This window comes from Fringilla coelebs (assembly GCF_963513975.1).
Source record: "Fringilla coelebs genome assembly, chromosome: 4".
Taxonomy (NCBI): Eukaryota; Metazoa; Chordata; class Aves; order Passeriformes; family Fringillidae; genus Fringilla; species Fringilla coelebs.
This window is the reverse complement of record NC_140032.1, coordinates 36756667-36781813: the sequence shown is the minus strand read 5'-3', so window position 1 is coordinate 36781813 and position 25147 is coordinate 36756667. Positions and strand designations below refer to the sequence as shown.

General features: G+C 40.5%; 1 protein-coding gene across 1 annotated transcript in view; it reads left to right on the top strand.

The window, feature by feature from the left end:
• The window catches only part of GALNTL6 (polypeptide N-acetylgalactosaminyltransferase like 6), a gene marked incomplete at both ends in the record, with an annotated part of 430944 nt that extends 418584 nt beyond the window's left edge, over window positions 1-12360 (top strand). The window contains 2 exons of the mRNA XM_084204418.1: window positions 6141-6290; window positions 12193-12360. Coding sequence (XP_084060544.1) covers window positions 6141-6290; window positions 12193-12360 — 318 coding nt within the window. The remainder of the gene's footprint in view (window positions 1-6140; window positions 6291-12192) is intronic.
• Between the last annotated feature and the right edge of the window lie 12787 nt (window positions 12361-25147).

Below are 25147 nucleotides of genomic sequence, written 5' to 3'. Positions count from 1 at the left end.
GAAAGAGAAAATCAGGGTAACATTGTTGCTTCTCTTTCCTAGTTTTTAAACATTTCCTGAGGGCTTCTCCTTTTCTTAAGGTAAAACAGAGTGTAGAAATAATTTTTGAATTATTCCTGACCTTCATGGCTTTTACAAATTACTCCTTAACATAACTTCAGAAATTCCAACAGCCATCTGGGCTGTCTTTATTTCCAAAAGGTATTGCATTGCCCAAAGAGCTTTTTGAGGCCCCATTCTCCCCCACTGTGTTATGAAAACATGTTGATTTTGGTTGAGCTACCTGAAAATATTTTAACTATAGTACCAGGTCTTCTACAGCTCCAGTCATTGTCTGTTTTTATGCTTTTATCTCAACAAGCAGTTATAGTTCAAACAAAAATGAGGCATAAATGAGATAAATGGGTAAAAGCAAGCAAAAAAGCATTTCAAAAGACAAGGAATTATAAAGACTTTAAAAAAAGCTTTTATTTAGGTTGGTCAGGTAGAAAACTATTAGTTCTCAGGGGTATGGAGGAAAAGAGTTTTAATTTTTACTAATTGTGAGTGCCATAGGAAAGGAATCTTGAGTTACAGGCCCTGGGTCTTGCCAATGTGAGCAAGGAGAATCCAGATGAAAAGTACGACCTAACCGTTTATTAGCAAATTTAGTGAGCAAGTTTTTCACAGGAAAAGGTCCAAGATTAGTAAAAGATATGTAGTGCAGAGGAGAAAAATTGACCTGGCAGTCACACGGCACTTTGTAAAAACTTTAAAGCTCAGGAGAGAGGAGTTCTGAGGGGTCTTTGAAGTGCTGAGGTCAAAAAAGCATGCTCTGAGGATACTGAGAAATGCAGAAGGAGAGCTGCAAGCGCATGAGACCAAGAAGCTGAAGGATTATCTTAATTTAGGTAAGTGACCACATGGCCCAGAAAAGGAAGTTGTTGAAAGAAGACTTCTTCACATAGCTACCAAAGATACTGCATGGGAATAGGGTGCCAAAACTAGATAAATATAATTGTTTTGTTTCTGTAAGACATACAGTAATTCAGGGAGTTAATTGAAAGAGGTTGTATGGTCCAGACTAAACCCATCACAGTGTTCTCTGGCTTTAAAATCTGTACAGCTCCAAACCCTCCTCAAGAAGGGAGGGGGGAATGCTGAGGCTCCCAGATATGAGAAAGGAAGAAAAAAGTTGGATGAAAAGGTGAGAAAATAAAAAAAAATTGTTGGAAGAGAAAAGGGAGACTTGAAATATCCTTTGAAAGAGTAAAGGCTGGAACAAAGGGGAAATGACACGAAGGGAGAAAGATGTTAGGGAGGAATCCATGTTTCAGCATACTCCAGGCTGCTGCAACCTTTGGGATCAGACTGGATCTAAGGGTCTTTTGCTTCTGTGCTAATGACACAAAGTGACTTCCTTAGAATCTGTAGGTGAAGCTAGCACGAAGCGAGTTCAACCAGCCACCTCCTTAGATCCCCGAACCAGAGCTGGGGAGCCTCAAGCACTTCGGTGCTCGACGTGTGCCCCAGGGACAGCACAAATCTCCGCCGGGCCGGCGGGGAACAGCGCATACTCTGGCATTGCCGCAGAGCTCGGAAAACTTCCCGGGAGCGGCTCATCCCTGCGGCGGTGCGGCTGCCGTGCGGCGGGCGGGCGGCAGGGGGCAGCGCGGCCCAGCGGAACGGGCCCGCCGCGGCTCCGGCCGGCGCCCCTCCGGGCCGGCCGCCCTCACGGCTAGCCTCCCTCAGGCCCGCCGCTCTCACGGCTAGCCCCCCTCAGGGCCGACCGCTCTCACGGCTAGCCCCCATCAGGGCCGGCCGCCCTCGCAGCTAGCCTCCCTCATGGCCGGCCGCCCTCACGGCTAGCCCCACCCAGGGCCGGCCGCCCTCACGGCTAGCCTCTCTCAGGGCGAGCCCCCCTCATGGCCGGCCGCCCTCACGGCTACCCCCCCTCAGGGCCAGCGCCCCTCACGGCCAGCCCCGCTCAGGGCCAGCCCTGCGCTACTGTCACACTCGTCTGTGGGGCATGAAACCCCAGGCCAGCCTCACAGAGCTCCTCTTCCTTCTTTAGCTTTCACGGAATTTGTAGCCTCCGTGAGTTCTGCATACGCCAGTAGAAACTAGCAGAATTTATGAAAGTATCGAGTATTTTATTGTCATATTTCGAATAGCATGGATTGGCGCTGAGGTGGACTTGTAACTTCTGGTATAAATTTACAGAGTTCAGTGGCAAGCTATAGTAGCTTAATGTGACCAGTGCGACAGGCGTCAGTGCCAGACAGAGATGATCCTTTGTGCCACTTGATTCATGTCATGTTACCAGGGCAGGAATTAAAAGCTGTCAGTCTCAGACCCCATGGCACAGCCCTTCAGCAGATCCCAGGAGAGAAAGATAACCTTCCACCTTAGGGCTGTGCAAGCCCCTGGGCAAGCAGCAATCAAAAGGTCTGTGGGGTGCTTGCAGGCTTTTGGTAAATAGGAGATTGGTGAGAAGTGAGGATGTGTCACTGTGGTTTTGGGAAGCTTCCCCAAAATTGAGAACCAGAGGAGAAGAAAAGGGATGGGAGGATATGTCATGGCACTGCATTCACCCGTCTCTGTCTTCCCAAAGCTAGCTTTTGGCTTCAGGGGAAACTGAGGCTCTGCTGGACTCATAACCAACAGCAAAGGAAAATTACAAGTATCACTGTCTCTTAACAAGTTCCCCAGCCTTTCCAGCAAATGGGTGGACAGGCACCATCTCTAACATGGCTCAGCAAGTGCCCAGCTCTTTCTTCTCTACTTGGAGGTATAGTTCAAGCCAGAGCCCAGCTCTGAAACGTGGCATTTCGTCTTTGGTACACGATGTCCCCTCAGGTGTAATGGCACAGTCAAAGCACAGCGCCAGCTGACAGACCCCAGCCAGACAGCGAGTAATTGAGCGACATTGCCAGGCTGGAAAGCATTAATGGCATCAAAACGGCCTTTGTCCTAGAGACAGTCCCAGGCCAATGGCTCTATCAGGCAATCATTCTTCAGGCCCGGTGCCAATTGTAAATGAAGCTGGAAAGCTGTATTTCCCAGTTACTGCATGACAAGACTCGGCTACATGAAAAGGCAAAGCATGAGGGCTGAGGGGTTGCTTGATTGCAAACACAGAGGATGGGACTGTGTTTTACAGACTCTAGTATGAGAGAAAGCAAAAGAAGAGAATGAGCGTCCACTGAGCCAGGACAGAGGGTTTCTGTGTCCAGCAGGGAACAGTGAACAGCAACCCTGCTGTGTTGCAGGTGAAGAATCACCCTGCTGTTTGTTAATGATGTGTCTGGGAATTTCGTGCAGCCTTGTTTCAAATCAACAAACAGTCAGAAATGAATGAAGTACAAAAAGGGTACAAAAAGGCTCAGCCATTTCTTGTACAATCTGACATGGTTTGTTCCTAACAAAAGAACAACAAAATCCAAAGTGACAAGTGCTGGCAAAGCAGAACATTATGTACTCTGGGCTCCAGCTAATAACATGTAGCATTGTTGGACTTTATGCAGCAGGAAGATTATATTTATATTGGCCAGATTCAGTTTTAACTAGAGGGAAATTGCTGTTTAAAAGAGGAAAGCTTAGAATTATGAGATTGGAAAGATTGTCCACCTTCATGTTGTGTCTGTAATTGCAAGATCTTAATACCAATTTGGTGTTTAGAGAAGTATAACTTTTTTTTCTGATTTTTTCCCCTCTTCTCTCTCTTAGTCCTTAAACTGAGTTCCTGTGCCCTAAGAAGGTTGGTTTTATAATAGCTCTAGGGAGAAGATATACTTGTTGATTTAAAAATAAAACATTTTTTTAAATGGGAGGATAAAGAAGGAGGAAAAAGAATCTAAGTTAGTCTAAGCATTGATATCTAGTATTACACAGATCTTCGTTTTCAGTGGAAGGGAATAAAAGCCCTCTGCTGTTACCATGTCTTGACTTGCAAACAGGACACAGCCCTGGCAGTCTTCAGAAACAGAGGAGTGGGAAAGAGCAAAGGAAGAGTTTGGATCAGTATGATCTGATTTAAAGGTTGGCTTGAGCTCTTTCAGGTGTGCCGATGCATTCAGTGGGGTACTAGTTCTCAGGCCAAGGTCCAGAGAGCAGCAAGAATTGGTCCCTCAGCTCATGCACAGAATGAGAAATTTGGTGAGCCACCCACTGGGAAAGATGAGGCTGGTCCTGAAATAGAATCTCTCTGCAGTAGTACTAATGAGAGTGAGAATATCACAGAAGCACTGTTCCACACCATTCCTCTAGGTATTTGTTATTCATCACTTTGAACTCTAGGTTTATTATGTGTCTGTAGAAAGGTAAAGGATAGATAAAGAAAATGGCTTTTGTTGGCTTTTTGTTAAAGGAAAAATATCTTAGGCTTCTCTTTTCCTGAAGAAACAGCAGCTTAGGTTTTTTTTTCTGTACCGGATCTTACTTCTGTCTTTGCTTGTGAAATGATAAGTTTTTGTAGGGAGTCCATGATGGTGCTTCAAAGAAACTTGAAGAAAAGTGGGAAAAGATTTAACCTTTTGAAAAGCAGAAATTGCTTTGAAAAAAAAGGGTAAAGCTATCCACTGCATTTTACTGCAGATAAATATAAAATGCACTTTGGGAGCTGGAAGAAATAAGCAGGACACACAGACAGATGAAGAAAACACTCTCTAGAAAACCTGTAATGCAGATAAAAATAGGGAGTAACAACAGCTAACAGAGCAAACAAGGGCTTACAATAACACAGAAAAAAAAGGTAAATATCCTGATATATGCTTGTATTTAGGGCCTACATGCCAAGAGAGACAGTAGTGCCTTTCAAATATAGTGTTCAGAGGACAGTACAGCATTGAAGATGCAGTATTTTTAAGAGGTGTTTCTTTTAGGAAGACTATGGAAAGAAGATCACTATAGCATTTCAAAAGGTGTTTTCACCTGGGAACCACTACAGAATTGTTAAGGATCAGACCCACGTGATATTTATTAAGCTTCAGTTTATAGCTGGTTCTATCAGGGAATGCACACGTTGGAGAAGCAAGGGTGCTAGATAAGGGCCAAAAGGAAGCTGAGATGAGGGGCTGGAGACAGCCTGAATTCAGTATGGGGAGCTGAACTCAGTATGGGGAGCTACTTCTCTGGATAACGAGCCTGTGTGCACTTGCACACGAACAATCTCAGCTGAACAGTTTCCACTAGCGAAGTTTGCTCATTTAAAGAGAGCTTCACTTTCTCAGTGCTAGTTCCTTTTTTTTCCCCTATGACAAATCAAAAGTCATGCAGAAAGCTAAAGAATAGCACTCCCTCAAAAAAAGAAAAAAAAAAAAAGAAAATAAAATAACCTTACAGCTCTTGACAGAGCTTCTAGGTAGTAATTTACAGCCTGCAACCTCTTTTCTGCAAGGATAGGTCCATGGAAAGGAAAATGCACTCCACGTCTTTAAATTTGATGCTGTCAGAACTGTCACCTTCATCTGATGATTGAAAGACTGCAGTGTCACAGCATCACTTCAGACAGCTGGTGTCTAATTGAGCAGGATTCCTCTATTAACTGTGACCCTCCATGACTCCTCTCAGGCAGTGAGAAAAAGGGCTTTGACAAGCTGCCTGTAGCTCACAGGTTTCAAAGTAGAAAGATGAAGATCATTTAACATGTGTTGTTTGGAGAAAAAAGACAGTTGAGAGAGGCTATGGTAACAGTGTCTCTTATAAACAGAAGGAAACTGCTCATTAAACATAGGAAAAGGCTGTGATGAGAAGATCTCTCTGGGCAGCTTGTTCAGACCCAAATGAGAGCTAAAGGAACATCACTGACGGCAGCTTTCTGAGTCCTAGGGAGCTGAAATCCTAATGCATACAGGTGCTGCTTTAACTGGGGTAACTGAAGGCTTTAATGCAGCATATCCCCTCTCGTCTCTGCAGTACCGTGTCACTAGAGATTTCTTCCTTCCCTGACATTGGGATTGCGCCTTCCTGGGGTATATTCTACATGGCCACTGATGCACTTTAATTAAGGCAGTTGGCATCACTGAATCATAGACAGGCAGGACCTCATTTAACCAGTATCTGGGATGTGCAAAAAGGGCATCCTGCATTAAGCTTTTGTGTGTTATTTTAAACATTTTTCTCTAATAATATATGATTGTATTGCCTGATTGTTTTCCCAGCTCTTCACCTTTGGTTGGAGAGAAGACATCCGTCCTGGGGAACCACTTCACACCAGGAAGTTCTGCTTCGATGCCATCTCGCACAGTAGCCCTGTCACACTGTATGACTGTCACGGGATGAAGGGAAACCAGCACTGGAGCTATAGGAAGGTCAGAGTCACTGTGGGGCATCTCGGAGGTTCAGACCATCTTTAGCCTGTATTCAGCTTAGCGCAGGCTTGTGCTTTCCTGTCGAAGCAGTTCTGTTTTAAAATCCACCACATCCTATTCCAATTTAATTTTGTGGTAATCTCCGTAAACATATTCATGTTCCTTTTGAGCATTCAGATATTTAGGTCAAATTTAAATGAAAATGGATCTGATCCAGCTCAGAGGGTGTCTGTATTGGATCTGTTCCCTGAAAGGTGTTTTACCATTCTGGCGCTTCAAAATGCTTGTGTCATTTTAACAGAGGCACTGTTGGAAATATTTTCATCCAATGTGACAGCAGCAAGACATGCTGCTCATGAGTTAAATGTACTTTACTACATTTTAAAGATTATAAGTGGCAGGAAAATCTCCCTCAAAAAACAAAAACAAAAACAAACAAACAAAAAAACCACAACAACCAAAAAACCAAAAACCCACCCAACATTAAAAGCATTGCTGTAAGCCCAAAGGAGGCAGGAGTTTATAAACTAAAGATAAGCAGCTTAGATGCATGCTACTTTGATCTGCTGAAATTTCAGTCCATTTTTATAAATCACTGAAAACAGGAGGTCAAGCTAGAAACAATCAGAGCTTCAGTTGTGGTAAAAAGCCCTGGTAATGCTACTGATTTGTTGTTGCTGTCATTGTTGTTACGGTTTTTTAATAGTTTAGCAGCAAGTTATCCTGATTAAAGATTTCACTAATAAACTATGTAGTCCCTTCAGGATAAGGATTTCTCTGAAGCACTGAGGATTTCTCTCACACATGCTTCTGTTTTCTTTGACCATCGGGCCTTGTCTTTCACCTTGTTTAAGCTGGGGCCAAAGTACCAGGAATTGGTCTTTGCCAGATAAACCTCAATACTGTTTTCTAGTTTAAATATATATATATAGTACAAAACTAATTCAGAACCATTAAAAACAGGTTTCTCCTGATGCTTTTTTTCTGAGCGCCTACTTATTAGCTTGTGCCTTTTTACCTTATTTATGTTGCAAATTGAGGTCCATCATAAGATTTTTCAGAAATGTAATCCCTTTGAAGCTGAGGTATTACTTGTAAGAAAGTTAGAATGTATGGGGCAGATATTTAGAGGATATAAATTGTGGTGTTTGTATTGCTGCCTATCTGACTTTATAATGCCATAATAATCCCTTCTTGCTTCAAAACCCTTATGATTTATCTTTTTGCCTATCCAAGCTGCAAATCAAAAAGCTTTCACATTCTTAGCACTTCATTGTTGTTCAATATAGCCAGTTCATAAGACAGAATGCAGGTCTGGAGCTACACTCCGTAAGGCTCATCACCTTTGATGAGGACAGAATATAGCAGGTACTGAAAAAAAAATGACATTTGGAAAAAATACACAGTATAAGTTTTATTAAATTCTCTGCACAGCTTCATTTTTAATTTCCATGAGGCTGACAGGGCTCATATAAAAATTCTCAATGCAAGACAGGCATTTCCATCTCAGCAAGAAACACCACAATGTTTTGTTATGATGGAAATACTGACACATTCTTAACCATAATCCCAACCTGACAGCAAGCTGGTCAATTTGCATAAACCTTTAAGTTAGGAAACTGCATTGGAATAATAGAACTTTATATACATGGTTTTCTTTAAGATTAGTTTTAGTTTGCTACGCAGTAAGTATTTTTTTAGTGTTTCCTATAATCTGTTTCCTCAGGTAAAGGGCAGATTTATATTAGAGATTTCTGGTAGTACAGCTACACCTCCAAAAACCTTATATGTGATAAAATCCTCTTCCAGCTCTGAAAGCATCTTGGCAATAGAACTTCTAGTGTTTTCCCCCCTACAAAACAAAAACTGATCTGTGCTAGAGCCTTTTACCTAGGGAATGGTATGCTAGTGAATCTGCACCCTAAGTAAATAAGAATAATAATGTAGTTAAGAAAGAATTGTTTCCTTTTAAAAAACAGAGAGCCGGTCAGCCACTGTCTTCTGTTCTCTGCACCACTTATGGATACTGCAGCTTCCTAATGGTCATGTATCCATCCTGCCAAAAATTCTTTTCATGCTTTATGAGAAATGACCTTGCTTGTCAATGTCTTATAAGAAGCCTATAAGCCTAATATGAAGCATTTCTTATCATGCTCTCATATTATTTCTATAAAACTAGAAGATAAGAGGTTTTTATTCATTTAGAGATGACTCTCAATATCATTTGCATCTTGAGCCACTGATAAAAAGTTACGGCAGTGAAACGATTGCAAAGTGCTGCAAATGCTATTTGAAGCCAGGCACTATTTTCAGATTCCATATTCTTATAGCATAGAAATAGTAAAACCCTGGGTTTGGATCCTGGCTAATAAAAACAGCTTAAATATTTTAGTGGCAAGTAGAATACATTAATATTTTACTTTGGGTAAGGAGTGCTCTTCTGGAAAAAATCTACAGCCTACCCCCATTACGTGCACTTTGCTTCTCATTGCAGTGCAGTCTCAGAGCGTGCAAACCACATTCTTTTCAGATGAATGAAGCCAAAACTACCACTAATAAACATGTGTCAAAAAACTGTTCTTATTCCCATACTGCTTAAACTACACCTGGCCAACTATTTGAAAGTCTCGTAAGTCTGCAATATTAAGTAATCAATTTTCTTAGGACCAATCTGAAATACTGGTCTACAGCCAAGTATACCTTTGAGAAAACCCTGTAAGAAGCAATGGAGCAGAATAAATTCAAGCAGTACTGCAAACATTGCTGTGGGTTGTAAATAGTAGAATGTGACTAATGCCAGGACAAAAAATATTGGCACCATATTGGAGCAATATAAGATATTAGATAGATAAATGTAAATAGCCTGTCATTATTAGATATTTGGGTGAATGGCTTTAGCTTCCCAAGCTAAAGCCATTTCTTTGAGTCTCTTTGATATTCCTAAGCATGCCAGAGCCAATGATGAGCAGTGCCTACAAATTTCTGTTCCTTATAGTGAAGGAATACGCCTCTGGTTTTCAAGGTAGCATCGTTCTGGTAGCCTGACAGGTAGAGCACTGATTCTGATAAAGTATGATTCAATTTATGTGCCACAGGCCCACTACTGCTATTTGTAGAGCAGAAGTATCGAAGGGAGGGCTGATTTAGTAGGTCTCTAAAAAGAAACAATTGTGCAAAATCAATTTCATTATATGGTAATTCTACCCTGAGCCTAGTGATTACAATAGATGCTAGACTGACAGCATCAAAAACTGTGCCCAGAGGTTTACTCATAGTCCCTGACAGCTGCAGGGACAGACTGTAAGTCAGTTCACTCACCATGCAGGAGGTGTGTAGATTATTCCCTCAGACAAATGAAGACATGTCATAGTGGCTTTTATCATATGGACTTCAGTCCTGCTGAAGCTGCACTGGAGCTACCAACTGATTTCAGATAAACTACCACAGCTACCAGCTGATAATGGCTTCCAGTTGCTCTTGACTTTGGCTGTAGTTAGAGCAGTGACCTATAAGAAATGAAAGGCTCTGTGTGTCATTACCAAGCCCCTTGAACTGTCGAGACCAATTATCCGATGGAGGAGTTTCTCCTTCTGCAAATAATCTTCAGGCTTGCCTTCACGCAGAAGGAAAAAAAATATTCTGCAGTTTTCAGATGTTAGAAATGTCTCCACAAGAGTGCTTGTGGTTTCTCAATATTGGTGTAAAGAGGAATTCATGTATTTCTCTTGTAAATTTCTTCTCTGGGATGCACGGAGCTGTTACCCCTTGAAGTCCTGAACCTGTTTCCACTGAAATCCAGTGGAAGATAATGCCACCAGGCTCTGACCTTAAATCAGCATAAGCTTGAGATGATGAATTAATAGGCCTTTATATATTGCTAAGTCAGCCAGAAGTTTTTCCAGGGTGGTAACTCTGTCCCTATTCTTAAAAGACACCTTCTTTCCTAATAACCAGACTCTCTAAATAAAAGCAGCAATGATGCTTCACTCAAAAATTGCCTGCCTGTAATATTTCAGTAAGAAAAACTGACAGCTTTCTAGAAAGGCTGGAGTGTTTTTCATAGCAAGCTTTTTGTGCTGAAGCTGTTTCTTTTCTTCTTGTACCAGCTATCTTATTAAAGCTTCTAGCATTCCAACTTTGACTTCCTGATATCTTGGCTGGCCCTCATGCCCAGCTATACTGCAACAAAAACCATATGCCCCCTTCCTTCAAGGTTTCACATCAGGCAGGGTGGCCATGGCACAGTCACTGTGTCCTGATTTTGGACAGCGCCATTCCTTCAAGCTCTTATTAGTACAGGAGGAGCTGGCAAGGTGCAGATGGGTGCCTGCACCACCCCCTAGGATGCCTGGCAGTTCTTGTAGGCCCGCCTCATCCTAGCAGTGACACAGTAGTCGTTTGTACACAGTACAGTTACCCCCTTCTTGCAAGCTGAAGTGTCCTGCCTGCTCTCCTTGTAGAGAAAGGTCTCTACTCATTTGGTTTGGTCCTGTCAGCTTTGATGGCATCCCTCTGAATTTCAGTCTGGTGGGGAGGTGTGTATTCATCCACTGCTTTTGGGGAAAGGCTGGTGCTGAAAGTAACAGTGTGAAAGGCAGATGTAACACCATCCCCCTCAGCCAGAGCACAAGGACTTGGATCTTTATTGCATACATTAATTTTAAAAAGAGGCATTGTACTTTACCATTTTTTCACAAACAACAAATCAGTGAATTTAATCTTTCCTAAATTAAAAAAAAAAGCCTTAATTTTTCAAAGTGGTTTTAAATAGCTGCTGTTTCTGTTTGTTGTCATACTATTTATTTTTTTTTTATGTGGGGTATTTTTAAAGAGAAGTTTCTATTATAGTTGCTCAGCACCCAGAGTACATGTGGTTTTAATCAATCCGTTTTTAATCAATTGCAATTTGACAAGTAGATTTTTTTCCCTATCACAAACTGGGCAAGCAGGCACATCCTGGATTCGTATTAAAATAGTGTTAGGGCAATCATTGGCATGGAGGGGGAAAGCCTGAATGTGGTTTCCCAAGAGTAATCTGAAATTTATTTCAACAGATGCAGGATTGTCCCTGGAAACTTTCAAACCATCTAATGACTCCCACATCTGTCTTTTTCAAAACACTTGCCTACATCAACTAAGTATATTGAAACTACCCAACTCCCCACCTGCTCAACTGACTGCTTTCACAAAGATTCACATCAGGTTACTTACTATTCACTCCAGTTTTGTGAAGTAAAATTAATAAAACTAATCATCGTAAATATGCTTTTTAAAGCAACTTAATCCATGCTTGCCCTCACAAAATCTCCATATGGAGCTAAATCAGTGTTAGGATTTCCATCTTATTAGGAGAGAGAGCATATTTCAGTGGCTGGTCTTAGCAAGGCCACAGGCATTGAATGGGATGAAAACATCAATCCTGTACCCATCTGTCCACCACTTCAGTTAATAGTTCATTTTTAACATCTTCACCAAGTTGAAGATTTTACAGCTCCCCCTGCCAAGACACACAACCCTGTCAAGAGCAAGATTTCTCTAAAAAAGTGCCAAACAAATCCATTTTTCAGGTTCAGACATTTAAATAGGTTTCAAGCAAATATGTGGTATGCAAAGATATTAAAAGGCGTTCTATTTTTTCATTATATTATGCAGTTGTTAGTCAAAGACCAGATAATATCTCCCTCTTTCTTGAATCCCCATTTTCATAAAGGATAATAGCCCAAGGGAAGAAAATTCCATTCAGTACGGCTTTCTAATAATAGCTGTTGTTATTACACAAGGTTAGTGCACAGAGACCACAAAATCATTTCAAACAGCTCTTTTAATCTATGTTCTGTAAAATTAGAACACTTCCAGTGATTTGGCATTTGCTACTTAATTCTATTTTTTTTCATTCCTGTAGGACAAAACTTTGTTCCATCCGGTAAGCAGCAGCTGCATAGATTGCAACCCAGCTGAGAAGAAGATTTTCATGAACAGATGTGATCCTTTATCTGAAACTCAACAGTGGATTTTTGAACATATTAATATGACTGTTTTAGAAAAATTTAACAGCAAGGCCAGTTCCTAGAAGGAAAAAAATTTGAACACACATATTTACGGATAGACTGCAGACTACATTTTTGCCAGCATCTGGGTCAAAGGAATCAGGAATTAAATTTCCTAGATCCAGGAAATCTGTTCTGAGGATTAAGAAAAGGCCACAGCAAGAGCCAGCAGGCTGTCCTTGTGGATATACAGTATCTGGAGAACTTGGCCAAGAGCCTCACCGGATGCTGCTGAGAACTTCAGGCTGAAAATTCCCTTGCTGGTCAAGGGAAAAACTTTGTTTTAAAACTGTTTAAAAGTACTCCAAGTTAATAAAGTAAAACAAAACTCTAGAGTTTCTCAGGTCAAATCCTGCTGTAGTGAGTAGCTCAGAACAGATGCCATGATTTGGGGTGGGTTTATGGTGTGCATGATGCCAACAGGAACCTGAAGAAATACCAGGTTTTAGAATTAAACGTGCTGGTAGAAGAATAATGATGTCCCAGCACTCCCTAGACAAGATATATGCTCTGTTGACATTCTCTTAATAAAAGGTTGGGTTAAGCAGGTTTAACCCTCAGAACTGCTGCAATTAATTTTAAATACCTCCCTTTTACATTCCATTCATTACCAAAATAGGAATGGTCGAAATCTTAGGGTCTAGAATTACACTGTAGTGAAGCATGAAATGAACTGTACGGTTTTTCCCTCACATTTTCCCCCTTCAGGAAAAATAAAGCAAAGCAATCAAATTTCTATATATGATATATTTAGCAATTGTGATTCAAATCCCATTGTCACACAAGGTGAGATTTTTTTTTAAGTGACAAATATAACAGCAGCAGCTGAAGCATAATGGAAGGCTTGTGGACTATCTGTCTTTTTTAAAGGTAGAATCTTTACCAACATATAAATTAAAATTAAAATAGGCTGGGGAAAAAAATCAGGAGGAGAGTGGGAAATAATTGCATACTGCATGCTGAACTAGGTTAGTCAAATTAATACTGGTATGCTGCCATCACCTAAGAGCATGTTGACTCCCTGCAGTGCAGCTTAAAAAATCTTTCAGTGCTCTTGACCCAGAGGAGGGGAGAGAAAAATTGACAGGAAATCAGTTGGGTGGTTTTGGAGTTTTTGAAATCTGTGATGGAAATCATGTGAACTTTCCACAGTGAGCAAATGAATGGTATTGTACATGTCATGAGGGAAGAAACAAGAAGTGCAAGCAAGTCACACATTTCAATATTTTGGTACTTTAGGCACAGGCACCATGCAGGGTAACGCAGTCTTCCATCACACTGATGATTATGATGGGTCCCTCAAACCTATCAAGCTGTTGGAGAGAGAGGCCTCTAAAACATTTTAGGAAGGGTGTCAACGGTTCTTCTCAGTTCATACTGATGTGTGGAATGGTACTGATAACTTTTGAAGGTAAGAGTGAGTACAAATTTATATCAAGTAAATATGTGGCTTTTGCTTGAAAGATTAATTTACAAATGAAAGCAGCATAAATGCAGATAGATCACATCCTCTGTGCTGTAACTCCTTTCAGGTTCCAAAAATAACATTTGTAATTAAGTTGCTTATTTTGATTGCTGGCGAGGTGGCTGACTAACCAAAATATTGGTATGCAATCTACCCTGTTTTAAGGGAGTGCAGTGACTGTGTTTTGTTTATTTCTCCTTAAGCTGTGTTTATGCACAAAGAGCATTGATTTCATCCAGAGGATGGTTCTAGTACCAGTGTGCTGTTTTATAGGAGCATCTTGTAGTTGCAGGTCATATGAAAGTTTTAGGAGGGGAATGAGGTCCTGTAGCATTCAGGATATGTGCACTGGGGAAATTATGAAATTTCCAATATATTAAGCAATTGCTGCAAGTTATTGAAGAGATCTTTCAAATAATGTAAAGGGATGTGTCCACAGAGTTGTCGTTTTATGATTTTAAAATAAGTGAGTTTGTTTAGGTATTGTTTAAATTTAATTTGAAGATATGGTGTGCTCAGGAACAGAAGAAGTAAAGTTCTGGTATGAGGCTACTTCAGGTTTGTTTAGCTGTCAGTACACAGAACCAGCCTGGGCTCTGCAAACTGTCAGCTTTCCCAGATGCGGTGCTCACAGCATCATTTATTAGCAGCCTTATCATGAGGAAAGAGGGTTTGGGAAAAGAAGAAAATGGCTGCCTCAAATATAAATGCAGCCCTCAAGCTGCTGATTGTAACTGGCCCCAAACTGTCAGTCCTGGAAGCAACATTCTATGCCCAAAATAGAGAGGCAAAGAAGGGTTGCTAAAGCAGAACAGATTGGTAGGGTTATATCGTTCTGTGTCTGACTGCATCTCAGTGGTCTGATTTTGAGATGTCTGATTTTGAGATGTCTGATGGGAACTGGGCTGCTCTTAGGGCAAAGAAAATCTATGCCTTTTACAGCCCTTGTTGAGTCATATTGCACAGCACCTTACACTGCCAAAGGAAGCTTTCCACTTACTTGTAGTTGATCACAAATTGTAAACTCTAGCAGTCTTTGTCAGAAAGCAATCTATATGACTGCTAGTCAGATAATGCGGGGAAAGAGAACAGTCCTTGCACAGGACTCCTTCAACAAAAGTTTTATTAATAATAAATGATCATTGCTACCTTTCAGTTCAAGTCTGTCTTGGGTGTTCTCCAAAGGTTTTCACTAATAAGAGTATTTCATTACTAATTTACCATTCAGAATTTCTTTAATTCTTCCTCCAACCATATCTTTTCCAGCCAATAAACTTATGAACAATTTGATAGCTTGGAGAGATGTATCTTCCTCTGATATTTCTCCAGGAGCATTTAACTCTGACACGTTTTTTCAAAAGACTATGAAATTTCTTCACAGATTTCTTTTTTTTTAATACCAGGTAGTTCTGAACATAGCTTAAATGTAGTGCACGGGTGGAATTAAGTAATGTGGGCTCATCATTTCAGTGGAGCTATACTGATTTCCCCAACTAATGACTTGTTCCAATTTTTTCAATTTATTATTTTATGGCTTTAATCAAGAAGTCTGAAAAGAAGACCTTTGTATCTTGAAGAGAGTTCATCATCATCTACCCTAAATGTTTTCCATTTAAGGTTAACTGGCTTTTTTTTTTTTGTGGCCAGCAAACTACTATAACTGGAGAGAGCAACCGGAGAAACTGAAATAAACTCCAAGTGCAACTAAACCTCTAAAATAGCATATCTTTTCCTGCATATATTCCAGAATCTAAGCTAAACAGAGGTCTTGGGGGACAGGGCTCAAAGAAGAGAGGAGGAGCTGGGAAACAAAGCCTTTCATGTGTGGGAGTAGCCTTGTTGTAGAAACATGACAAGATTTCATTTTCATTGGCCACAGTCTTATTTCAGAAAAATGAGATTGCTTTAGAACAAATGTTTCTGCAGCAGTATGGATATTTTAATGATATAATGCATTATTCCTGAGTGTGATCCATTTATGAATAAATGGTCTCTAGCTGCTGAAATAAGTCTGTGTCATGATAAAGATAGACTTAGCTTGAAAGGAAGCTGACAAGCACTTAACAACCTTTGATTACTGGCAATTTACCAGGCATCAGTGTCTCCAGTGACCTTAGTGAAATCTTATGCCACATAGAAGAAATGTGTACAAATAGCTTGACCAAATTGATTAGATAGTTGGCACTTCTGCAGGAATGGATGTTACCTTTGTTTATAAAAAAAGGTCATAATCTCAATTCATTTGCATTTTTACTGATAACTACTGCAAGGGACTGAGTGAGGGAGACTCTTTTAACCTACCTGGATGGATTGGAGATGGAGCATTTTAGGAAGGCAGTACTGGCAGTACTTGCAGTATGGCTGGCACCAGGGGTGCATCCATTTGCTATTTAAAGAGCATCTGTAATGCTGATAACCCAGTGCATTTCAAGAGATCACAGCATATATGGTTTTATTAATGGTTTTATTTTCTTTTTTAATCCATCAAGGTTGTTAGGGAAATAATTTTAAAGCCCTTGAAAACAACACAAGGTGATCAGGAGTAATGTTTTTATAGTTGGTACTAGTATTATAATGTTCATTTATTCCTTTGTTTAACCCCCTCCCAAATATGTTCCATATTCTCTTAAAAAAATGCACAAGGATCCAAGAGTGCTTTTACAAAACATTTTCAGGATCTTGCCCTTTCTGAAAGTTTTGAAAAGCCTTTAAAAAATTAGGAAATGTAACCAAAAGGTAACATAAAAACCCAAAGAAAAATAGTGTACCAAGAGACTTTGCTAAATGTTTGCTAAGATAGTATCTTTTCACTGGAAAATTTTAGATGAATAAGTAATAGAGTTATTAAATCTTTAGTGTGTAGTGCTTTCTATTTAAGATTTGTAATTTAAAAAATGTAGTGAATTTGTTTGGCTAGTTGCTGACAGGTTGGTTTTTTTTAAACCACATGTAATACACAAATCTGTTCTTAGGTCTCCTGAAATACTTCTCTCCTCATATTTCTTTGTTATAATTCTGAATTATACTGGATTTGTACACAGGATTTAAGAAAATCCGAACATATGAAAAAAATCTCTAAAAGGTAAGAAACATATGTGAAAACAAATAATGAGAAAGTTTAGCTAGAGAAATTCAGAGAAATGCATCACATTTCCAAAGCTTCAGCAGCATTCATAAAATACATTTGCTCTGTGAAGTTGTTTTCTGTTCTTTCAGTGTATCATTAATATCAATGGTACTGCTCCTGGGACAGGACTTCTGAAACTGGTGTTACTAGAATCATGGTGCCAGAGGAGAAAAAATATAGGAAGAGGTTCTGAAAAAATTGCATTCAAACATTGCAATCTGGTATGCCTTAAGGTTTTCCTTGTTTCTAAGGTTTCTGTTATCTTAGTATTTTTTTTCTCTTTTACAGAACCTGGCAGTGCAGTAGGTGCTTCAGTGTGCCCTATGAAAACAGTGCAGACAACAGGGAGCTAAGAGGACATGGGTTAAAACAATAATAATTTGTGTTTACCTAAATGTGTGTTTACCACAGCACTGTCCAGTATGTTAATTATACACAAAGAGAAATTTGTGTGTTATGTGCAACTGCTTTGGTTGATGCTTCAGGGAATAGATGAATGAGAAGGAGCCTTGCAAAGTGGGCCAGCAGAAAAGCTTGTACTCAGTAAAAGATGTAGGAAAACTCAAAATTATCCATTTCAGAGAAGCAGATGGATAAGGCATTGAGATATATACATATAATGGGCAGTGTACAGGATGTGAGGATTTGAGGGGAGCTACAGTGGGGCAAGTCTGGTGAGTGGTAGTATCTTAAAGATACTATGACACAGGAAAGGAAAATTTGGTCCTCATTAACCTTAGTCCTTATTAGTCTTAGCAGGATCTCTAACACTGTGAAAGTAGTACTTGATTTAATTAAGTTAATCCTTGATCTCCCCACTAAATGACTCAACCTGGAAGGAACCACAGTCCAAGCAAATTTCTGCTGATCACTCTGGAGCATCTAATCAGCAAAAGATAGCACTAGGCACAGTTTAGTCAAAAACCCCAGCTGGCACCAGAACTAAAACAATATTATCGACCCAAAAGATCTGTAGGCCTCTGGCATCCCTCTGTGAAAAAAAGATTTCACTTGCCTAAAGGAGTGATTGATGGTAATGATCCTAGATTAAGAAGATCAAGAATTGTGAGCTTTCAAGGAGGTGAAAGGCCAAATGGTGAGATTAGGAGATGGCAGTTTAATTGAGAGAGGAAGGAGAAAATAGGTGGTAAAAGGGAAAAAGTAGGAATCAGGTTTATTTCCATAAATGAAGGAAGTATGACCTACAAGGGTCAGCCACTGATAATTTTGGATACCTCTTCATAGCAGGGCTTGCATTTTTATTTCCATCACAAATATTCGGAAACTGAGAGGCAATCAAGCGCTTTTGCAAGGACCTAAATTTAGAATAAGGAGAACTGCCTAATCTAAAATGTATTGATTGTGAAATACATGATCACAACAGAGAAAAGCTTTGCTGGACCCTGAGTTTGTTCTGAGTTTTCCACTAAAGGTATGTGTTGAGTGTGTGTGTTCCTGAGGCTACTTTTTTGATAGAATGTAGAAGCAGAACATTATGGTCCACTTTTTTACCTCAGTTTTAATATTTCTCTCTGTTTCAAGCTTTTTTTTAAAGAAGAAAAGTGTTTAGCTAAATTTTCCTAGGAAATGTCAACTTGAATCAGTGTGAAGTAGCTCTGCCTATTCCCTTTGTGGATCAAGATAACAAGTGTTTCTCTTTGGACATCACATACAGCTCTTAAAAAGAAAGAACGTTGTGGCTCTGCCTTCGTGGCTCCTTGCAGCATTCACCTCTTTTATGCATTTCAGTTATTTTATGGATTTTTTTTTCTATTTTGTGTTTCTTCCCTTCTGCTGACTTGCTATCTGCCAGAATCCTGGTCCTCTTTCTTCCCACCTTTCTGGTCTGTGCCAGAGGTGTTTCTGATGTTGCAGATCCCTTCCTCAAGATAAGAGTGACTAAAGCTGCTTTGATCTTGACTTGGCAGAGCCTCAAGCCCTTCTGCCTCAGGGTACCTGGCTTGTTCTAGCAGAGGGATGGGGAAGAGAAAGGCACCTGAGAAGTTCTGTTGTTATGGGGCAGCTTCACTACAGATTTTGTCCCTGGAAGAGTTATAGCTCATAGCACAGACAGACAAACATCTCTGAGGGAAAAGAAATTGCACTGGTGATCTACTTTCTCACACATTTTCAAAATTCAGTGTTGCCCAGAGAGGGGAGGATGTAAGAGCAGGAAGGATCTTATTCAGTGTATATACTTCGTACAAATGTTTAGAAGCAGCTGAACTTCTTGACTTCAAGTTTTTAACTTTTGTTTATCCCTATTGAGCTAATATGAATACAAGAAACTGAGTAGAATCATTTTTAAAGTGGTTTTTTTTTTTAAATAAGCCACCAAGGGGTTATAACTTTAACCGAAGGCATTATTCCACATCTGAAGTGGATGTGTAATCTGTGCTGAGTGCATGATACAGGTTAACCTCTAGTCAAGCTGCAGAGAGTCAAAGAGGCCTTATTTACAAAAAGAGATTGTCCAATGTGCAGCAGCCTTTTGCTTACAGCTGTACAGGACTCTAGTTTATTCCTCAGCATGTCAGGAAAATCAATATCTGTAATGATTCCCATTATCAAAGTAACAGTTGCAGAGATGGCAGTAAAACATCACCTTTTACTTCTTACTAGAAGAGAATCCTTTCACTGGTTTCCTGAATGTCTTCATGCACCACCAGGGTTTATTTGCAACCAGAACATATGGATTAAAGTTATGCCCTGACCTTTCACTAAAGAAGTTCCTAGGAAACCAGCGTACCAGTGTAAAGGCTGTACAAATGCACTGTCCAAAGGATTGTCAGCCAAGGAACAGAGGTTTCATACAGAAAAAAAATAAGACCCCCCTAAATGGACAGATCTGGCCATGTGCACTCACAGCCCAGAAAGTCAAACATGTCCTGGGCTGCACTAAAAGCAGCATGGTCAGCAGGGCAAGGGAGGGTATTCTGCCCCTCTGCTCTAGTGAGACCCCACCTGCAATGCTGCATCCAGCCCTGGGCCCCAGGAAGGACATGGACCTGTTGGAGCAAGTGCAGAGCATTGTCACCAAGTTAATTAGAGGGATGGAACACCTCTCCTGTGAGGAAGGGCTGAGAGAATTGGGATTGTCCAGCCTGGAAAAGAGAGAGCTAAATTCTCTACTATGAGAATGGTGAGGTACTGGTTGCCCAGAGAAGTTGCAGATGCTCTATCCCTGAAAGTGTTGAAGGCCAGGTCGAATGGGGCTTCAAACAACCTGGTCTAATGGAAGGTGTCCCTGCCCACAGCAGGGGAGTTGAAATGACATGGTCTTTGAGGTCCCTTCCAACCCAAGCCATTCTATGGTTCTATGTTTGTTTTCCTTTATTCCTGTCATATCAGCCTCCAAATTGCAGCTACTGCTCTACATCAAAGCATATCGTGGTAATCTACACCTGGAAGGATAGTGATGCATCAGGCCTCTGCTGCCAGTTCTTCATACAAATCTTCACCATGGCTATATAAACCTTTTCTTTGGAGTTGGAGATTGTTCTGCACAGTTGTTATCCTGGCAAGGGGTACATTCCTTCCAACTTTGGCCTAGCCAGCAGTTTTCCACCTCAGACTCTGCTGGTTGCTATTGCCCAGCTCTCCCGGTAATGTGGTTCGTTGCATATCTCTCAACACCTCACAGCAATCCAGTCCACACATAAACACACACACATAGAGTTAACAAGTGCTAGGTAGCAAAATAGAAATATGTGGTCCCTTCTGAGCCTCTGAGAGGCTTCTACTTATCAACTAGTCTTTCTGATGGTCAGAGTGTTTTCCAGGCATCTCTGTGAATAAACACACTTTCCTGCAGGTATCCTGCAAAATATCCATTTCTCTCACTTTTCTGAGAGTCTGGAATTACAGCCTTCACTTGCTGTTAAACAACATTCAGGACAAAACATTTCCTGGCAATTCAGCTCTTATAAACTATATATAAAGAGCCAAGAAGAACTAGAGACAACTTTTTGTAACCACTGACCAATGTCCCACGAGGCAAGACAGACAGAAATGAGCTGGGCTGATAGGCAGCTATAGTAGAGATCAATTAAAGTAAGATGGAGTTGTCTAAATTTCTGTGAAACAAGGTCAAAATATTTGGTTATTGTAATTTAGGAAATATAGCTCTCTAAAAATAGGGGGGAAATATTTTCAGATGTGTGCATTTGAAGTATTATACAATAGACTACAATTAGTAATATATACATTATAAGTAAAATGAAAACATACACTTCTGTGCTGACTAGTCTGAGATAGTTGGCTTAGATGTTATTGAATAACAGCTGTAGAAACTGACCGACTTTTATGCATTAAAATAATATTGTCAGGACATGCTTAAAGGATTTACAGAGAGCACATGCCTGTAAATTTCTGGACTGTAATTAAGAATCTGAACTATGGAATAAAAAATGTACACCTGTCCTATTTCATATTTGGATGTATTACATTGCAGGATACAAAGTAAAAGATTGCTGAACAGCAGTTTCAAAAAAATACCATGATCTGAATGAATAAATACCTCTCAGAAGCTACACATAAATTTTTCAGTTTGTTGTACATCTGCTGCAGCTAAAATAAGCTGCTCTGTTGGGTGGGTGAAGAACCGGACAAGCCCAGCAAGCTGCAGGGCTGCCCAGGGACATATTGCTGCTCCCAATCCTGCAACTCCGGCCATGCCAACTATGTAATATCAACAGAAAGAGAAAACAGAGTCATCTCCTTTAACAAAGAGCACCGTTAGCTCTGGCAGTACTGTAAATCATGTCTTGAATGGCCACCTAAATAAGAGACATAAACAAGTGAGGACAAAACAGTTGTATACACATAATAGTCCTCAAGTGACAAATAAGGAAGCATTCAAAAAGTTTTTGAGGACTTGATTCCAGTAAAAAGTTATGTAAGTCAAGATTTATTTGTGCCACTTCCACATAAAAAAAAAACACCAACAAAGCAACAGCAAAAAAAATCCCTAGAAATTCCCAGCACCACTAGTCCTTATACCTACAACTGATAAGACATAAAATACATCATCTTCATAAAGAGGATTAACTGCAAAAGTTTGAGTCATATAGAAGAACAGTATTAGTCAATCATCTTCAAAGACTAAGGAAGAAAGAGTTGATTACTACATATTATTTATATTTAAAGGAATTATTTTTCTTTTTTTCTTTTATTTTTTTTTTTAGTTTGCAGCTCTTTGAGTCCTATAACTTAATTTTACGCATACCCATAAACTTCAGTTCTTCAGTGCTGTACATCTATCCTAAAACCTTCTAATTGAAAATCATCGATTAAATCCATCCCTGACATCTACTGCATATGGCAGAGTTGTGGTAGGATTTAAGTGGTCACAATCTAATTTTTATTTGTTTCTGAGGGAGCAGTTAAAGTGAACATTGCTTCCAAAGATCTCTGAACATCAAAACTAGCAAAACTAAGAGAACTATAAGCATTCATTGAAAATGTGACTCCTCCTTATCTAGAGGGCTTAAAGGATACTGTAGTCAGATGCAAACTGAAGACAGCCCAATCAGGGGGAAAAAATGTGATTTTCTACCTAACCTTTCCACTTTTCTAACTTTTCCAAGTGTAAGTTAGGGGGCTTTGACAAATAATAAAAACTTCTATTAAGTCCCTAAAGAAACTGGAGTCATTAACATTACAGGCATGACCCTTGGCAAGAGAACAATTAGGAACAAAGAAGAATCATTACTAAGAGAACAAAGTGGTTTAGATACATCAAGATCAATTAGGCATTAGTTTTAATATAGCCTAAAGTTAAAAGCTGTAAAACAACAGAGAATTTTCCTATTTGCATCATTTAAAGTTCACAGCCCAAGGAAAATAGCATGTATAAAGAAACCAGAGAGCCAGAACCAGAAACCAGAGTGAATTGTGTGTCAATTAACTAATTACCTTTGATAACATCACGTGCAAACCTTCAAGGAAAAAGCTTTAAAGAGCTCTTGCAGGTATGGGTGTATTAGGAGAGTAATAATACTTGTTACAGGGAGAAGAGAAAGGAGGTGGAATTGCATCTTGCATTGAAATGAATGTCCTGTCCCTGGTTGCAAGAATGTGAGACAAGAGTTACACAGCAGTTACTGGAGCATGTCTATCAACTCCAAATGCAGCTTCTCAGCTTGGGAAGAGAGACTTGTTTCTACTTTGACTCTTACTTCCAGGCTGAGATGCTGCCATGTGTTCCTGCTAGTCAAGAAGGAGAGAACCCAAGCCTGGCTCCTACCTCCTTGCCTCCCTCCTTCCTCTGCAATGTCTGTGGATGGAGAAGAGTGAGAGCCCTTTGAGATCCTGCTGCCTGGGCAGCTTCTTGAAGAGGTAGCAGGGCTCTCTGACGGAGGAGATCAGCGACAAGATCTCAGCCTACAGACACAGGTCCACTTTAGGGCTTGCATAGGGCAGCTGCCCTTGAACTCCCAGCATAAAAAGCTATGCACCACCACCTTGGGCAATAGCTCTGAACATTAGCTGCTCCCTGGTGGTGCTTACATCCCTGCTCCTCTGACTGGTAATTCCCTGCACCAGTTGGAGGAGTGCTGCCTGTCTGCACGATGGGAATTGCTTTGAAGTCTGGACAACATGCTGCCCCAGCCAGGTGGGAAGGCGATGTGTCTGCACTCCTGGTCAGCACCAGTATCTGCCCTCTGATTTTTGAAGGGATATTGTAGTGACTTCTTCAACTGGAAGCCCCGGTGAGTAGATGCAGAAGAGGGTGTCTGGTGGCATATTTGTATTTGGATGATTGCTCTAATTAGTTCTTTTTTTTTTTCCTTTTAACATGAGGGGAAAAACACAGGGGTTTTTAAGTGTTTTTTTCTTCTGCCTAAGTGATTCTCAAGTGACATTCACCACTGTTTTAATTAAACATGCCTCCTGATTTAGAACTGATAAGCTTCTGCTTCAAGGAAATGCCAGGGTAAACTTTTATTATGGCAGGGGGAAGCAAAACTGATAAGTAGAAGGATAGTGTCTCCTAAAAGACAGAGGAGTTTGGAAAGTGCAGCAAGGGGGGACTAACCCCAGTAGTAGCACCTGTAAACTAATCCCTCACAGCCTTTTGCCACAGCAGTTGGCTCTGTAGCAACTGCCTGAACTAAAGGAGAAGATGTGCACTTTGTCTGGATTACTTGGTTATTGTCATCTCCTCGGTGCTTCCCAGAGCTCTGATGGAGAGTAGGAAAACAGTCATCATTGGCATCCCCCTGAAGTGCCTCCTTAGGCCACCCCACATGTTCAGGTGACCCAGGAGGGTCCATGCAGGCACCACCAGCACAGGAGACTGCAGTCAGGGGCAGGAACTGCCAGCCCCTCATCAGTCCCACATAGCAACAGACCATGTCAAGGATTTATATAAAGCCTTTACAAGTACATGCTTGGGGTTGGGGTTTTTGCAGCTGTTTCACTTGGGGTCTTGTTTGTACCTCCTCCTTAGTGACCAGCTAAGCCTTCTCCATGTTTGTGACAAGAAACCTGCATTTGTGGCCCTTTAAGAAGGTTTGACCCCAACTCCTCAAGGACTGGGACACACAACTGACATGAGACCACACCAATCAAAAATCAGGTCAGTGATTAAACTTCTTGATGTTTGGCAAGTCAAGCGGCATTATCAGAAGGGAGCTCATGAGGTCATTTGCAGTTGTAGACCTGAGAGCAAGACCTGTCAATTTAACTCTCTCTGAGGTTGCAGTTTTTGGGAGGGAAAGGTGGGGAGGCACAGCTTTTCTGTTAAGAAATGTGTCTGTTGGTTTAGAAGCTGCCACATCCTAATTTCCAGTAAATGAAAAGCAGCAGCAATAAATATCATGTCCTGTGTGCCAGCTACTTTTAGTATAGGGAACACTGCTGAACTTCTGTTCCATGGGAAAAAACCTTTCTCTTGCATTAGATCTTCACCTGACCCATTACTGAGATAATCTTCAGCTAGCTTACACCTAAAGACTGGAGCTGTGGTGATTCTCAGAACAGTCTTTTCAATGCATATGTGATGAAATTAAGGAAAGTCTAGTCATGAATAAGGTCTATGTTTCCAGTTCCCTTGAGAGCTTCCATCAAACAAAACTATTTCCCTTCAAAAGCTTATGTTTGAAGATGGGAAACTAAATATTTTTCTATTATTTTCCTGCTGGAATATTCTTTACTTGGTGTCTGAGCACAGTGGTGACATACACAAATATTGCAGCTCATCTTTTAAAAATGC